Source organism: Mobula birostris, chromosome 7, assembly GCF_030028105.1.
Source record: "Mobula birostris isolate sMobBir1 chromosome 7, sMobBir1.hap1, whole genome shotgun sequence".
In the NCBI taxonomy this organism is placed as follows: domain Eukaryota; kingdom Metazoa; phylum Chordata; class Chondrichthyes; order Myliobatiformes; family Myliobatidae; genus Mobula; species Mobula birostris.
The window spans coordinates 133422489-133440007 of NC_092376.1; the positions used below are offsets into that span (position 1 = coordinate 133422489).

The 17519-nt window shown below is 41.1% G+C and overlaps 1 protein-coding gene across 2 annotated transcripts in view; it reads right to left on the reverse strand.

Moving 5' to 3' along the window:
- Window positions 1-17519, reverse strand: part of rnf44 (ring finger protein 44) — a 157734-nt gene that overhangs the window by 113657 nt on the left and 26558 nt on the right. The window contains exon 2 of one of the 2 annotated variants that reach the window (XM_072263776.1): window positions 8733-8806. In XM_072263776.1, the coding sequence (XP_072119877.1) occupies window positions 8733-8806 (74 nt within the window). Of the gene's footprint in view, window positions 1-8732; window positions 8807-17519 lie in introns of those variants that run through there. The other variant, XM_072263777.1, reaches the window with a different exon arrangement.

The window sequence follows — 17519 nt, forward strand, 5'->3', positions numbered from 1 at the left end:
TCTCAGCAGGGTGGGGGGGGGGGGTGGTGGCCTTGCCTTGTTGGGTATCAGTGAACTACTGAAACTCCTTAGTTCACTCTGTCCATCAATCATTTCAGTTGGACCTCTGTGCTTGCTTAATGAGCCCCTCAATTCCCCCAGTCATTCATCAAACCAGATCAAGCTCTTCATGAATATCAAAGCCAAGAGCCTCTTAACAGGTGCCAATTATGGTGGACATCATGGCAGCCCACAAGCAGTGGGCACCCTGCATATCTCATGGACTGGGAGCTGGCAAATTGTCTTTGGGACACCGTCCACTTCCCTTGCAGGGCAGATATACAAAGCTATGCAAGGAGTTAAACACCTTCTAAAAGATCACCCCGGACAGTAGCTTCCTTAAGGAATTTTATTGAGATCTTACTTGAGGAAAGATATTGCTGCTACAAGGCTAAATAAAGAGAGGATGGAGATAGATGACATTCCACTGTATGTTTCAAGTTGAAATCCAAATTAACCCGCACGGGAAATTATACAAAAAATGCTTACATACAGGAAGCGATGGACATGTAAAAAGAACTGCGCCTCCACTCCCCAAAACACTTCCCGCTTGGCATCCATAAGTCAAACTTAACTATTAAAATAAAAGCCATGATCATTTCATTAAGTCTTTGGTAAGTTTTTGAGAAAGATGGTCTCAGAGACTAATCCTGAAAACAGTCTTATTACACAGTTTTTAATCGTTCTCACGTCAAAAATACAGGCCTTGATTATGTTCCTGGTGGGAATCAGCAAGAAATGCTGGGCCAGATAACCCTGTGGAGAGGGTGAGCTGATCAGCTTGGAGACCTCTTGTGGCATCAGGAGTTGGAATTTCATCCCTGATGTTGTGAATATGGTTGCACTCAATGACAGTTGGCAAGGATAAGCAGACCTTCCCTCCACTTGACTCTAAGAGTAATCCATTGGCTCTTCTCCTGGCAGTTTTTCATGCCTCAGAACATGTCCGCAGAGTGTATGGGTAACAAAACCGTGAATACTGAATGTGTCAAGGAATGTTGATTTTGCCAATGGCATGTAGCTCTGATTATCCAACATTACAGCATTTTTTTTTTGCTCAGGATGTCCTTTTGGGTAGATGTTGGCTAGAAAAATTTTAGAGCACAATTTACCTTGCAAGCTTTTCCCACATACTGTACCTCTGTGCATGCGGATGCTTAGCTGGCCCCCCACCATGCTCTGCTGCGGGTGTGCTGGGACCAGTAGTAACCTGAGGTGCTGGTCCTGAATGAAGTGCTGTTATGTGCTGGTCACTGTTGCACTCACTGCAATGTATTGTAGCTTTACTGTCTTTTGCTTGGTGCTCATTTGAAGCACAATATTTGAAATGTATTGAGTGCTCTTTTAGAAAGTGTCTCCAGTTTACAAGCAGACTTTCCCTGAATCTTCTGCATTTCATTAAGGGGTGAGGTTTCTTATGGACTAGCATTGTCTATCGGGGTTCATGATGGAGTTTTTTACTTCAGTTTTGTTTGACTGTGATAGGGGAGTTGGTTTTCCATGCTTTTGCTGAAGATCACTCTTTGAATGACATGGTACTGAAAGTTGAGTGCGTAAAAGTAGGGGCATTTCATATTTCTGTGTGATAGCAGATGGATTTCACAAGGAATGAAAATGGTGGATAGGGGGCATGATGTTTCACCTTGTACCTGAACCCCTCAGTTATCCACTGTTCTTGGTAGTTTCTCCACTATTGGGTTTATTCCTCTTGTCCAAGAAACTCAGTCCTAGTATGTCACTTTCATTGTTTTGCGGCTTGCAATTCCAACAACAGATCTGCAAGATCCAGTAGCTTCCAGGATTTTTGTGTGAGAAAAGGAAAGGTACGTCACATCTGGAGTTTCTCCGGTTAGCAGACGATTTCCCTCCACGCCTCTCTGACGTAGCGGGGAACCGCGTACGAGGCGAGTTACAGCAGTGGTTTGCCATTGCCTTCTGCCAGGTGAGTTTCCAAAGAGATCACCAGCTCGTAACCCAGCACGGATGGAAAGTGTGCAGGGGAGCCGGCTGGATTCGAACTCGGGACCTTTCATCCGGAAGTCTGGCACTGATGCCACTATGCCACCAGCCATTTGTGTGAAAGCTTTGGAAAGTTATCGCGTCTGCTGAAGAGAGATTCTTCGATTGCCTCTAGAGAACCAAAGCACTTCCAAACCCGCCACAGCATGTCCATACCCATGGCTGGATTATTAATGTGCACTGCTCTAACCTTCTTTTGCATGTTGCAGTAACTCCCCATCAAGCCACTTGCAATGAAGGTCTTGCTCTTCACTCAGTTTGAGACTTAGTTCTTCCATGCCATTGCGAAAGTGTGACTTCTAGGACAGCTAACTGGCAGACTGGTTGTCCAACACTTTTAGCCCTGCTGTGAATACATCTTAACAAGTCAGATACCAAACCAAATCTAATACATATTCAGCTCCTGAATGAGGGCTTTGTGGAGACTGGTTTAGCAAATGTATGTCCTGAGATGGATGGAAGTTTAGTCTCTCCATGTCTGTCCAGTTAGGGTTGGCATCAGTAGCAACTCTTGACTGAGGTGTTTGCTGTGATGAATCTGCAGAAGGGGATGTTATGTGTCTTTGCTGTTGTAGACTTTGACTCTCAATACCTGGACTAGGTGAAATGCATGTTGGCTGTGTGTATGTCCTGAGATGGACGGAAGTTTAGTCTCTCCATGTCTGTCCAGTTAGGGTTGGCATCAGTAGCAACTCTTGACTGAGGTGTTTGCTGTGATGAATCTGCAGAAGGGGATGTTATGTGTCTTTGCTGTTGTAGACTTTGACTCTCAATACCTGGACTAGGTGAAATGCATGTTGGCTGTGTGGTGTGTACATCTACTCATTGTAGAACTGGAACACACGTTTTTATAGCCTAAATGCATTTGGATATAATCTTTAGTAAGCTGATTTGGCTCTTGTGACAGCAGAGCATGACTGATCCTAGTTGTAGACTTAACACTGTCTAAGACAACTGCTGCTTCCTACACCTTTGCCTCTGCTGAAGCAGTATCAGCTTCACACTCTTCCTTGAGTGCACTTGAAGGAGCCTCGACATGCACTCTCTCCATGCCTATATGTGCTTTATGCATGCCAAGGCAAGTTTTCTCTGTTTGCTTCTTAACTTCACATTTAACATTAGCTGCTCTCATTCCTGCCACTTTGGCTCTGGTGCAGCTCGTGCTGCAGATATGCTAATTGTAGATCACTCGAGCATTGCAGTGACGCGATCGATGCGCCACATTCTGACCTCACTTCCAGGTCTTGGCAATTGCTCAGGTCAGAATCTATGCAGTGAGTTAAAGATCTTCTCAAAGATCACACGAGGCAGAAACTTCCTTTAGGGGTTGGGTTTTAATGTAATCTTACTTGTGAAAAGATATTGCTGTTTCAAGGGCAAATAAGGAAAGGAAGCACAAGGTAGAAAGATGTCGATTTGCATTAAGTTGAAGTCCAAATTAACCCACACAGGAAATGATACAATAAACAGCCTACACACAGGAAGTGATGTTCATACGAAACAAACTGCGCCTCTAGTGGTCAGAATACACCGTCTAAGAAAAGACCGGCTTTCTGAGGTTTTTGAGTGCTTTAACATTGTACTTCTGGCGCCAATGCTTCTGTCAATGTTAAAGGCATACTGCCTGCCTTCTCCATGTCTTCAGCATTGGTAGAAAACTTAGATTCTGTCAGTTGGCTATCTCCTGCCAATCAGGAGATAGCCAATTTGTCTAAAATATTTTGTGTGATGCTAGTGTCATACATTATTATAGCTCTCTTAAAAATCAGCCATGATGAAATGGTGGAGCAGATTTGGTGGGCCGAATAGCTTAATTCTGCTCCTATGTCTTTTGATCTTATGGATTTGCAGTATTGTCCAGAAGAAGTTTTGCAGGAAGACTGGTGAAGTTAGAATTGTTCTCACTAAAGTGGAGAATGACTAAAGGGATTATAGCTTTCAAAGATTTAAGGGATTTCCCAGCCAACTATGCCAGTAACAATAGGTTTAAAGTGAATGCAAAAGTATAGAGATATAAATGAGTAGATTTCCCCCCCCCCACCCCCAAAATGTACATACAGGGCTAGCCATGAAAAATTTCAAAGGCAAGTGTGCATTTAATTTATAGTTTCAAAGGGTGAAATCTGTGGTGTGGGACTAAATTGTAAACTCTCTATAAGGGCCAGCACAGGCAGAATGGGCTGAATTGCATTCTTCTATAAATTTAAGGGATCTTTGGAATACTTTGAGCTTGATCAGCAATTGTTAAATCTTTTAAAAAAATTAGAATAATGCATTTTAACTGAATATAGATTCAGCCACAAAGTGCAAGATATGGAGTCAAAGGTCAGGTAGAACGGCAAAGTAAAAGCAATTAATTGAGATTTGATTATCAAATTAGAACCTTTGTTCCTTTGTTTTATTTGGCCTTTACATAAAGATAGCAAGAACCAGCACACTTTTGGGACAAACCATTTGTTCTTGTGTACCTGCTGATGCTTTACAATAGAGCATATGTTAGAGCAGTTGTGGGCCAAGTTGCTACTGTATATCCCAGCAGTCTAATTAGTGCAGGCCACTTCATAATGGTGCAATCAATCATATGCTATGCTTCTCAAAATATCTGTTCTTATTTACAGTCATTGCTATTGGATTAATTTTATTTATACTCATCAGCCCAGGTAAAATATATTGTTAGGCTTAAAACAGACTGAGGTCCTTCTGAAAGTAAAGTTATTAGCAATATAAATAATCACTGTCAATTTAAAACCTCAAAAGAGAGCGAGAGAAGGGCTGGCTTATGTTGCAATTGAACACAATGTCCTTTCATTAGCAAGCTCTGGGCTCAAATTGAGCCTAGATTAATAGAGCACCAAGACCTTGCTATGCCAGCATGTAGAGTAGCCCTTGCAGTCAGTTCCCTCCTGCACAGTTGGAGTCTCATTCAAATATGTAATTTCATTTCCATGTGCACGTGGTAAGTAAATAGAACATAAACAATAACAGCACAGTACAGGCCTTTTGGCCATGGTGTGGTGCTGAACTTTTAAAGTGCTCTAAAATCAATCTAGCTCTTCCCTTCTATATAGCCCTCTATCTTTCAATTGAATCTAAATCTGAATCTGAATAAAGCAAGACAGCTGTGGCAAGTTCACCTTTTTGTGGAATGTGCATTTGCAAAGAGGGTCTAGAAAAGGATGCAAAAGTCCTGATCAGTTGGGAGAGGTTTGTAATTTATAGGCTGTTGATCTACTGCATTGCCTATGGCCTCCGTAAGTCTGTGGCTTTCCTCTTCACCAACCACATTGTCAGACCAAGACAAACATAAAGTGCTGCTGGAAAATCATCAACTCAGTAATAGCAACACTTTGGTCTGTCCAAAACTTGTTGGTATTCCTGTCCAGAAGGCACATTCCAGGCTGCAGTACGACTTGTTCAAGGATACATGGAAACTTGGGTGTAGCTACCAAAAAGACTTTATGGAGAAGGACTATAACCTGAACTCCTGTCTGCACTAGATACTGAGGGACTCAGTGTATGTAAAAGACCAATAACCACTTGAATGTTGTATTGTTCAAAGAAGCCACGACTGGCATTGTTGTTTTGTTAATAGAATGCATTAACCTGAATATGTAGTGTTACAACACTATGAATGAACAGACAGGATGCCATTGTGAATGAACAGAAAGCCATGTACTGTTTCATATTTCATGAATGAAGTTTACTTTTGAAATTTAAAAAATGATTAATAGAGATAAAACTACTTTTTGTATCTGCATAAAGTCTACTGTAAGTGAATTGCAGCCATTGTATCGTGGTACAAGAATAAAAGAGAAATACAATAGAAATTTCAGCAGAGGTGGTTGTTTTAAGTTGGACATTATGATAGAGGGAAACAGCAATTTTAGCAGGTTACCCAATTGTCCTTTATATTTATAGCAGAACCAACCTACATGTGACCATTCATTATATCTTCATATACCTTTCATCCTTGCTTGGGTAGCTATTCTTTAAATGCCACAGTAAAGCAACTGGGATTTTATTTGAGAGTTAAAGGCACCAATGTTATTACTATTGTTAGTGACAAAGAAAAGTCAGTCCATGAAGACAATGCTCACATTGATGCTTGTACAAGTTGTTGCATTGGTGTAGCTGCCTATATTGCTGTTATATTCCTACACTACAATACGGATTTTGGAAATGAATCAATGATTCCTTTTTCTTACAGCCAATACAGATAATTATAAACAAGGAAATCAACAGAATTATAGATATGATCATTAGAGAAAAAGCTGTGCCTTTTTAAAAGCTAACTGCGTAGTATTTGACTATTGACACACCAACATTTAATCTGCTTGTCAAGATGTTGGCTTATAGACAAGAACTATCAAATTACTCATAATGGCACAAGCTTTCTTTAAATGACTTAGTTATTATATTGTGATCTGGAGACCCAAAATCTGCCTTAAAATTATTAGAAAATTGAATTGGCATTTTCTGGCTTAATCATGCAAATCCCATTTGGTATCTTAAGTGATTCTGTTTTTCATTAATTCGCAACACTTTCCTATCATTTAATATATAACAGGTGCAGGGCAGTCAAATCCTCAGGATCCTGGCACAGTCCCATGCAGTAGGTTTAAAAACTCTATGGTGGTATGGAAGATTTCAGAATATTTTCTGGTTCAGAGGACAAATGATGAGGAAGTCATTGGTACCTCTGATGATGTGTTATTTAGTCACTGCACCATGCACAAATGACTGTTATGTGAAAATTAAGTAAAGCTGAATCTTTACTCACACTAGAAAAGGCCTTTCTTCACTTTAGAATGTTTTGCGCTGATGCCATGTATCAGAATCTGAATCAGGTTTAACATCTCTGGCATATGTCGTGAAATTTGTTGTTTTGCAGCAGCAGTACAATGCAATACATAAAAGAACTATAAATTAATGGGAATCCTAAATGATGGATGCTGCCTTTTTGAGGCATCACTTTTTGAAGATGTCCTTAATGATGCAGAGACTAAGTTTACAAGTTTCTGCAGCTTTCTGTGATCCTACGCAGTGGCTCCTCCATACCAGATGGTAATGCAATCACTTAAGAGTGCTCAGCATAGCACATCTGTAGATGATATGCCAAATCTCCTCAAATTCCCAATGAAGTATAGCCACTATTGTGCCTTCTTTGTAATTGCATCAATATGTTGAGTCCAAGATAGATTTTTCAGCAATGTTGACACCCAGGAACTTGAAGCTGCTCACCCTTTTCACTGGTGATCACTCAATGAAGACTGGTGTGTGTTTCCTTGACTTTCCCTCCCTGAAGTCCGCAATCATTTCCTTGGTCTTATTCACATTGAGTGTAAGGTTGTCGTTCTGACACCACTCAAAGAACAAATCGATCTCACTCCTGCCATGTCCATTAACCTCAAAGCTGAAGGTGGAGGTAGATTTGTGAATTAGGAGATATGAGGGCGAGTCCTGGCTTGTGAGCTTGCATAAGAGTTGGGAGACAGGTGGCTACGAGGGCTGGTGGGGTTGAAGCGGTCCTATAAATGAGGTAAAGGGGCTCACCTGAGTCATTTTCCCCAAAATACTGTGCTGGCGCCATCTCAGGGAAATCCACTTTAAATCATGTTACAGTGGCAATGCAATACACGACAATGGAGGTTGGATTGCCCAAATGCCCAATGATGTCTTTTGGATCCCAGTAATCTAATTTCTCCTGGCCAGGTATGAAGTTGTGTTACACCAGAAATACTATCATTATTTGTGATCTGATGTTAAAAAAGTCTTTGTGAATACAACCTGAGATGAGCAATATCTAAATGAATTTCACCACTTGTATAGTTTGAGTGCTAGAAACTGATATTCCAATCCAGAATGAACATTGATTTTCATATGTGTAATGCTGGAGAAAGCAGTGGTACCAAACCAAATTTGTAGACACTAGTACTTGAACAATCGAAGATCAATATTTATGCCCTCATTTACTATTTTAACAGCGGGATAACAATAAATTGTACGTACTCAATCAAAATCAAAATACCAAGAAGATGATACTTAGGCTTCAAATGGTGTTTATTTAATATGCTCCTACATTACCGACATTTCTTTCTACACTGAAAGATTGTGAATGTTCCTTCAAATTTAATTTAAATCAAAATGTGTATGAAATGGACGCACTTGTGTATAACTGTTAGAACATTGCACTTGACTAGGCTTCTTCAGAACATTTATTGCATTGTCCTTTCATAGGTCTTTGAAAAAGAAGTTAATGGAAAATCATATTAAAGTATCAATAAAGATAAATGTGATGAAGATTCAAAGAGATTTCTTCTCTGCTTAATGTTAAAATTGATTATTGTCATTCATAAAATTTCATTTTCCTTTCTCATTAATTTGTCGATAAAGTTTAGTCAGACCTTGCATTTAAATTGTTACACAAATGGCAATTACGATGTGCTTTACACCATTTCATTCTTCAGTTTTTCTCAATATCTTTATATTTTGAATTATCATCAACAAATCCTGTCCTTAACAGTATTGATAGTAACAGTGATCAGGATATAAAAAATTACCTGGACTTTCTGCACAGCAGTGTCGTCATTTCCTTCCCCCCTCCCCCCCACAACATTTTGAAGTTATTTATTGATAGAAATTGTTAATAGTTAAAATTATTGTGAACCACCTACCTGGTCATCACCACCTTCATTACAATTATAAGTTTCTTGGTTTGGCTGGTAATGGAAGGATCCATTCAGCTCTCCTGCTTAGACAAAATGAAAGATAAAAGTAAGAACACATAAAGCTGCTAATCAATCTAAATAAAGTTCTGATCAAAGCAATTATTCATGTTAGTTGTATAAATACACAATAAAACAAAAATCACTAGGGTATTCAATCTGAACTAACACATCTTACAAAATACTGTTTGAAACTTAATTAGATTCAGTTTTCCTTGGAAAACTGACAATTACTTTTTCATTTTGAATAGGTCCAGCACTTTCAAAACATTTGTCTACACAGAGTATCTCAGCCAACATGTGGTTTGGCTATTTAGTTGCTAAACATTTTATGGTTTTAAATCTAATTTAAAAAGAAAAAACACCATCTCAAATGAATTGCTTTTCCAGTGTCAGTCATTCTCATAGTTCAGAAAAATTCAGACGCATTCATACTCAGACATGATGCAGATAGGCAGACACCATTATTCATTAAGCAACTAATTAAATAAATCACTTTTCTTCTCCAGAATAATCAGTTTATAAGAGAATGCTTTGAGTTGGAATAATTAGTAGGTTAAAGAAATAAGAATTCTGAGTTTGCACCGAATAAATATGAAATTTAAAAAGCTGCAGCCTAAAAAAGGGACACCCCCATGCTGTCGGAGTTGTGCGTTCTGTGACAAATCATAGGTTGATTAAATTGTCTGTCATTTCTGCTCACTAGGATAACAAAGGAACTTCCTGGATTAGGGAATTAGGTCCCAAATTTCTTAAGCTAATAAAAACCGAATACCCTTATGCATGAAAAAAATAGTGTGCACCTGTTTAGACATTCACCTTTCTCCTGTTCACCACGTCCTCCCCCACCCCCATCATTGCCATCACCTCCAATAGAAGGTTAGAGAAAAAACTGGTACATTTAGCATTCAGTTTCAGATAATAGCACTGCTGCCATTGGATAATTTTTCCCAAGTCATGTCACGGTAGAAATTCCGTGAATATACACATCAAATAATTTTAAAAGTCATTGCAGAGTGGAACAGAAATATTTTCAAAGACAGCTTAGCTAAATTCAGTAGTTAAATGTGTACAATTTCCAGGTTATTAGCAATCTTAGCATTCTTGATTATAATACAATTATTTTGTTTTTATATGCAATATTTTTTACCAATTAAGATCACAATGGACGTTAGTGTGAGCATTGGTCTCTAATCAAATAAAATGTAAAATATAGATTTCAAGAAATTACTTCATATAACTGGGTAGTTTAACCTCAAGTCAAACTGCAAATCACTGTTTCATTCCGCCTCGAAGCTGTTGTCTCCAAGCTATTCTCTTTTTGGTTATTTATGGTTCTTTCCCTCCCCTTCCCACAAAACATTGTGCTTCTCTTCTCCTGCTGGCATTGAGTCATCGCTGGGCACTCTGAAGCTTGTTTCTAATGTGCACCCAGACAGTGAGTGTCAGCAGACTTTGTGAATTGTCACAGCTAAACCTGATTCCATCCAAACCAGATGTCCACACATGCAACTTTGCAGCATAGGTCACTAAATAGTCACAGGGCAGGAGAGTGGGTAAGGGGTAGGTTAGCCTGTCTGATTCTACCCTCCATAACTAGGGGATGTTAAAGCTTATTAAAGTGTCACCATGCCTATTTTGGCTGAGATCAAGACAGGTCAGAACAAATTTAATATACTGAAGTATTGGAGGAGATTTAAGGTTATATTTTAGGTGAAATGTTCTAATACATTTCAGTTTGATCTACTTTGCCTTTAGCTTATCTTTCAATATGAAATAACAGAGACTACCAGTGTGATCCCGGGTTCAGTTTAAAATGCCCATGTCAGTAGAAAGGGAAAACGACAAGCAATATTATTCACATTTCATGGGCTCTGAGTTAAATTGTCTCTGTATATAAATATCAGGACTGATGCTGTTGACATTGAGTGACAAAGTTTTTGACAGAATTACTGAAAACCTGTCAATACCCTTGAAAACTGCACACAGCCATGATTCATTGCCGTCAAGAAGTACAAAGGGAAAAATGTATCTGGATGGATGCAACATTATACCAGTGATCACTCATCAGTTCCGAAAGTCATAAAATCAAGTTTGAATCTTTGCACAAATTATCTAAATTGAATTGCTGCTTGAAACTCATTAAAAGACCAAAAAATAGTTAAGAAGATGCATCCAGATTGCAGCAGTGGCATGAGTCAGGAATCCATACTCTAGATTTAACACACTCATATGGATCTGAATACAACAATGCTTTCCAGCAGATTTAACCATCACCGCATAAAGCAAATACAGTGCATGTGTGTGCACTGTGTGATTAAAGCTATCCCTGATTCCACATTGAGCCACACTGGAACAGGAGCATGAAACACATGAGCTTGAGGGGAAGGGAAGTATCCTTTCAAGATCACCTTTTCTTGAGACTCTAGTCAACCTGTTTGAAATAGTGTTTACTGGATTGGAACAAAAGAGAAGAAAATACTAAATTCATGATCCTTTCATCCCATTAGCTCCTATATCCCATGTATTCTGAGCAAAGTAAATGTTGACATCCATTACAGAAGAACGCGCTTTAAAACTTGCATAATTTAAGAGGTTTACCCAGTGACTCGACTATAAATTTCCTTAAACTGTTGTAGAACATCGACTTGATCTGACATTTGAGTTGCTTAGTACATATGTACTTCCCTTTCATTTCTGTGTTAGTAATTTATGACCTGAAAATAGTTTAATATTTTACTGGGCAGACCTCTCCCCTCCAATTTCAAATAGTTTACGATTTCAAAAACCACAGGTGTTTGCTTTTATTCATCAAGAACATTACAGCCCAAGGGATAAACAAGTAGTTATTGCAGATATTTTTAATGTACTAAGGTTCATAAGTCATCCGCTGTCTCACTTCAACCAACTGTGAACAAAACAGCCAAGACACACATTGATATTTTAGATTTCTCCATTTAAAGAATGTTACATTAGCTACCTAGCATTTGGACCAGTTAATAATTCGTGAAGCCCCGTGCAAACTGAGTAGTTTGATCTAAATTCTTGCAAATAACCATATAAATGAATTGTACAAATACTCACTGCTTGGATTAAATTCTCCTTTATGTTTCTTACTGTTTTTACCCTTCCATTTTTCTACTCTATTCCTGTTGCCTCTTTGATAGTTCATTCTCAGGTCACTGAAGTGGCTACTACTTATGCTTGAGCCTTGATGCTAATTGGCCAAGGGCAGCTTCCCATTCACAAACAAGAGAAAATCTGCAGATGCTGGAAATCCAAGCAGCACACACAGAATGCTGGAGGAACTCAGCAGGCCAGGCAGCAGTTATGGAAAAAAGCACAGTCGACGTTTCGGGCCGAAACCCTTCGGCAGGACTGGAGAAAAAAAACTGAGGAGTAGACTTGAAAGGTGGGGTGAGGGGAAAGAGAAACACCAGGTGATAAGTGAAACTTGGAGGGGGAGAGATGAAATAAAGTGCTAGGAAGTTGATTGGTGAAAGAGACAGAAGGCCATGGAAGAAAGGAAAGGGGGGGGAAGGATCAGAGGGTGGTTAGGGGTGAGCAAGGAGATAACGAGGGGGGAAAGGGGATGGGAAATGGTGAAGGTGGTGGGTGGGGGAGGGGTTGGGAGGCATTACTGGATGTTTGAGAAATCGATACTCATGCCATCAGGTTGAAGGCTACCCAAACAGAATATAAAGTGTTGTTCCTCCAACCTAGGTGGACATTTCGGAATGGGAATGGAAAGTGGAATTAAAATGGGTGGCCACCGGGAGATCGCACTTGTTCTGGTGGATGGAGTGTAGATACTCAACGAAGTAGTTTCCCAATCTACGTTGGGTCTCACCGAGATACAGAAGGCCACACCGGGAGTACCATACACACTGTTGGGGTCATATATAGAACAAGCAGGATCTCCCAGTGGCCACCCATTTTAATTCCACTGTCATGATAAGGCCACACTTCGGCTGGAGGAACTACACCTTATATTCTGTTTGGGTAGCCTCCAACCTGATGGCATGAACATCGATTTCTCAAACTTCAAGTAATGCCTCCCCTGTCCCCCTTCGCCATTTCCCATCCCCTCATCCCCTTTTCCGACTCTCGTGTTATCTCCTTACCTACCCTTAACCTCCTTCTAGTGCTCCTCCCCCACCCCCATTTTTCTTTCTTCAATGGCCTTCTGACTCATTCACCAATCAACTTCCTAGCTCTCTGCTTCATCCCTCCTCCTCCAAGTTTCACCTATTGCCTGGTGATTCTCTCTCCCCTCCCTTCCACCTTTCAAATCTATGCCTCAGCTTTTTTTCCTCCAGTCCTGCTGAAGGGTTTCGACCCGAAACGTCAACTGTGCTTTTTTCCCATAGATTTTGCCCAGCCTGCTGAGTCCCTCCAGCATTTTGAGTGTGTTGCTCAGCTTCCCACTCAACAGTCTCTTCTTATTCAACTTTCAAACATGTACACCACCAACAGAGGGTGCCAATTAGCTATCAAATCTAAGAGTTTCAAATTTCCCCCCTTTCCCATTTGAGAGCAACCAAGGCCAATTCTAATAGCACTTTTGTGTGCTTGCCTGTGATCAACCACATTTCACACTGATTAGCCTGAATGAATCGAAGTATATGCAACTCGATTTGTCACTATCTGCATCCACCAAGTATTTGGGGAATATTTTTGCTCTGTTGGGAAGAACTTTTAACACAGCCAGCTTTGCTGGCGTCTGCGTACCTTGTCAGACCCAACCGTAGCAATGGATATGATAATCAGTCTATACCATTTGACGAAGAGGAGCTTTGGCGACAAGGCCACAATGCAGATGTGAGGAACCGTTGGTGCAGTTCTGCTCTGTTTCTCAAGTCAGAAACACTGCAGACACTGCGGCAGCACGCATCCACGTTTTACAAATGGATGCTATTCTATTCAATAGTTTGAGATTTTATTTTTCACAGGCCTTGGAAATGAGGTCTTGGTGCTTGTATGACAGTTCTGGTGATGAGGTATTCTACAAAATGTATTAAACTGTCAATATGGGGATCCATCTGACAGGATCCATCATCAACTTCTATTGCGGGGGCCTCCAGGTCATTCTGTGCAGGTCGCTGCCTGATGAACTTGCATTCGGAAGTGTTGTTTCCACAGAAACTTTACAACAACAGATTGAAGGTGCAGCATGATCTAAATGAATGAAATATTTCATGGAAAAGAGGCTAGGCACATCTTTCATAACATGAGGGATAGATAGATCCTCAGCATGTTGCAATACTCAGTGTGCCCTCAGGTCAATGAACAGCAATTACACAAAGCCTCCATCCTGAAATCCATCTAAATTAGGCACGTTTTCCCACCTTTTTTTCTGGCAAGCCATCCATCACAATCCTACAGATATGATCCACTTTGGATCTCCAGATGAAATGGAGAATGCTACACCAGAGGATGGAACACACCTGGGTCAGACCAAGAGGACCTCACACTTGATGACCAGCTCTTTTTCACCATTGAGAGGGACCACCATACTCGCATTCCCAACCTCTGTTTCATTTCAGCCAATTCCTGGTGCAAATCTCAACTTCTCCTAGCCAGATTGCTGGGACCTTCGGGTAGTTGGACCCTGATGGTGAAGGAAATCATGGTCCAAAGAACATGATCACACTTTTTCTGAAATTCACTCTACCACTCCTAGGTTACTTCAAACCAGATGTGGATTCTAACCAATCTGTTGACCTCGAGTTAGTTGAGCAGATTGTGACGTTGTTCATGTACAGGGAGGCTATGATTTAAGTGTAAGACGTAGCTGGCTCATCAGCAACAGGGCAAACTGCACTCAGCTAGCAATGCCTGACAGAAGAATTTTCTAATCCGCATTTAATAGTGAGATAGTTCACTGATTTCTGATCCCATTCAGGCATAATATCATTTCAATGTTGCCCAGCCAGGAGATTTCAGTGTCTCACTCACTCCCCATTACCACGATGGTAACAAAGAGAAGCATGTCACGTTTGAGATTAGATCAAATCAGCTTCTTTTGTCGCCTGTACATCAAAACATACAGTGAATTACTTCAAATCAGATCAGCGAGGATGTGCTGGGAGCGGCCTGCAAGCGTCACCATGCATCTGGCACCAACATAGCATACCCACAATTCACTAACCCTAACCCATAAGCCTTTGGAATGTGGGTGGAAACTGGAGCAACCCAAACATGAAGGTATAAATTCATGCACCCACAGTTTTCCTACTCTATAATGTTCAAAATTTACTCCACACCAATTTCATCACTTTATGGGAAAGTACGCAGGTTCTTGAATTTAAACATTCCAATAATTTGCATTTGCTGTGGCAACTCAACCCATCTCAAAGACACTTTATATCTCGGGTTCTCAGTCATTATTTTTATTTGCAGTTTGTCCCTTTTGCACTTTGGCTATTTGTCAGCGTTATGTATAGTGTTTTTTTTGTAAAATTCTGTCACATTTCTTTTTCCTGTAATTGCCGGCAAGAAAATGAATCTCAAGGCAGCATATGGTAATGTATACGTACTTTGATAATAAATTTACTTTGAACTTTAGAAAATAAGGCTCACTTGAACGTCTTGTAGAATTTATCTCAGAGATTACACAACTCATATTAATTTCTACTCCAAACTAAAAGTTTTGAAAGAAACAAATTAATTTCGTCAACACACACAAAATGCTGGAGGAACTCAGCAGTTCAGGCAGCACCTATGGAGAAAATTACATTCGGCGTTTCAGGCCGAGACCTTCGGCAGGACTGGAGAAAAAAGGTGAGGAGTAGATTTAAAAGGTGGCAGAGGGGAGAGAGAAACGCAAGGTGACAGGTGAAACCAGGAGGGGTAGGGATGAAGTAAAGGGCTGGGAGGTTGAGTGGCAGTAGACATACAGGGCTAGAGAAGGTGCGGGGGGGGGGTGTCTGCTAAGAGACAACAGAAGGCCATTGGGGGGGGGGGAGGAGCACCAGAGGGAGGTGATGGGCACGCAAGGAGATAATGTAAGAGAGGGAAAAGAGGATGGGGAATGGTTGGGGGGGGGGCCTTACCGGAAGTTTAAGAATTCAATGTTCATGCTATCAGATTGAGGCTACCTAGAAAGAACATAAGGTGTTCCTCCAAGCTGAGTGTGGCCTCATCGTGACATTAGAGGAGGCCATGAGTTGACATATTGGAATAGGAAGCTGTAAGAGTCCATGGGTTTATAATAGACATCAGTAGAGAACTGTCTCCAGAGATAGAGACAGTGAGATCGAGAAAGGGGAGGGTGATGTCAGAAATGGACCAGGTAAATTTGAGGGCAGGGTGGAAGTTGGAGGCAAAGTTGATGAAGTCAACAAGCTCAGCATAGGTGCAGGAAGCAGCACCAATGCAGTCGTCGATGTAGCGTAGGAAAAGTGTGGGATGGACACCAGTGTAGGCTTGGAACATAGACTTTTCCACGTAGCTGAGAAACAGGCAGGCTTAGATGGGATCCATGCGAGTGCCTATTGTTACGTACCCCATAACTGGGTTGCCAAACCAGCAGAAATGGATCACTCAGTTGGAGTCTGGATTACTAGAACTAAGAAAGTTTTATTAAAGAAACAAGCAACACAGTACTCTAATCAAAAGGATAATGAATGCAACAGTTCAGCAATGATAAACACACATGTACACAGAATTAAGATAACAGGATCAATCAAGCTCTATCGTTGTCTTGGGGTAAATGACCAGTTTCAAAGTGACGCAAAGTTCAGTTCAGTTTAGTTCAGTTCGCAGTAATCGCTGCCGTGGGAGATGGACAGTGGGGGGAAGGAGAGAGAGAGCAAAACGAATGAATATTCGGAACAGCTTCCACACAGACCTTCGATATTCTTCGCAGTCAGCTTTCGTGCGAGCCCTTTGTGATGTCATCTGAGGTCACCAACCGTGACCCCTCCGTTTCCAGATACGATCGTTTCTCTGCAGTGAACCTGGCACCCAGGCAAGGGTGGACACACACCAGGTTCCCGCCGATCGTGCCTTTCCACCCTGTGCGTCTATAGCTTGATCCCGCGACCAGTCGTCCAAAACTTCCCACCGACTTGTGAGAGACGCACCGCCTCCAGGGTCTCGTTACCTCGGGATGTTGTGTGTGTGTTGCCTTAGCGAACCTGTCCCTTTTTATCCCCCTGCTGGGGTATCGCCTGTCCATCACTTCAAACAGTTCCGGGTTCAAAGGGGGAGCCGATCTTGACAGCTCTCTCTCCCGTCCCTTCATTAACATCTCCAAATGCTGCTCCATTGTTTTCCTTATCTCTCTTTCTCCTGAAGACAGGTGGCAGACCAACTGCTGATCCCACTGGTGCCAGCCCAGGCCAGCTAACATCTTAATTTATGTGTATTCTCGTCACACTATGGCTACCCCTTTTGTTTGAAGGAAATGGGAGAAGCCAAAGGAGAAATTATTAAAACTGAGGACAAGTTCTGCTAGATGGAGGAGAGTGGTGGTGGAGGGGAACTGGTTGGGCCTGATGTCCAGAAAAAAATGGAGAGCTTTGAGGCCTTCCAGTTGGAGGATGGAAATGTATAGGGACTGGACATCCACAGAGAAATTAAGGTGATGGGGACCAGGGAACTTGGATTTATTGAAAAGATCTGGAGCGTGTGAAGTGTCACGGATGTAGGTAGGAAGGGACTAAACTGGGTGGGGGGGGGGGCTGGAGATAAAATAGAGTTGAGGCATGCAGATATGAGTCCAGTGGGGCA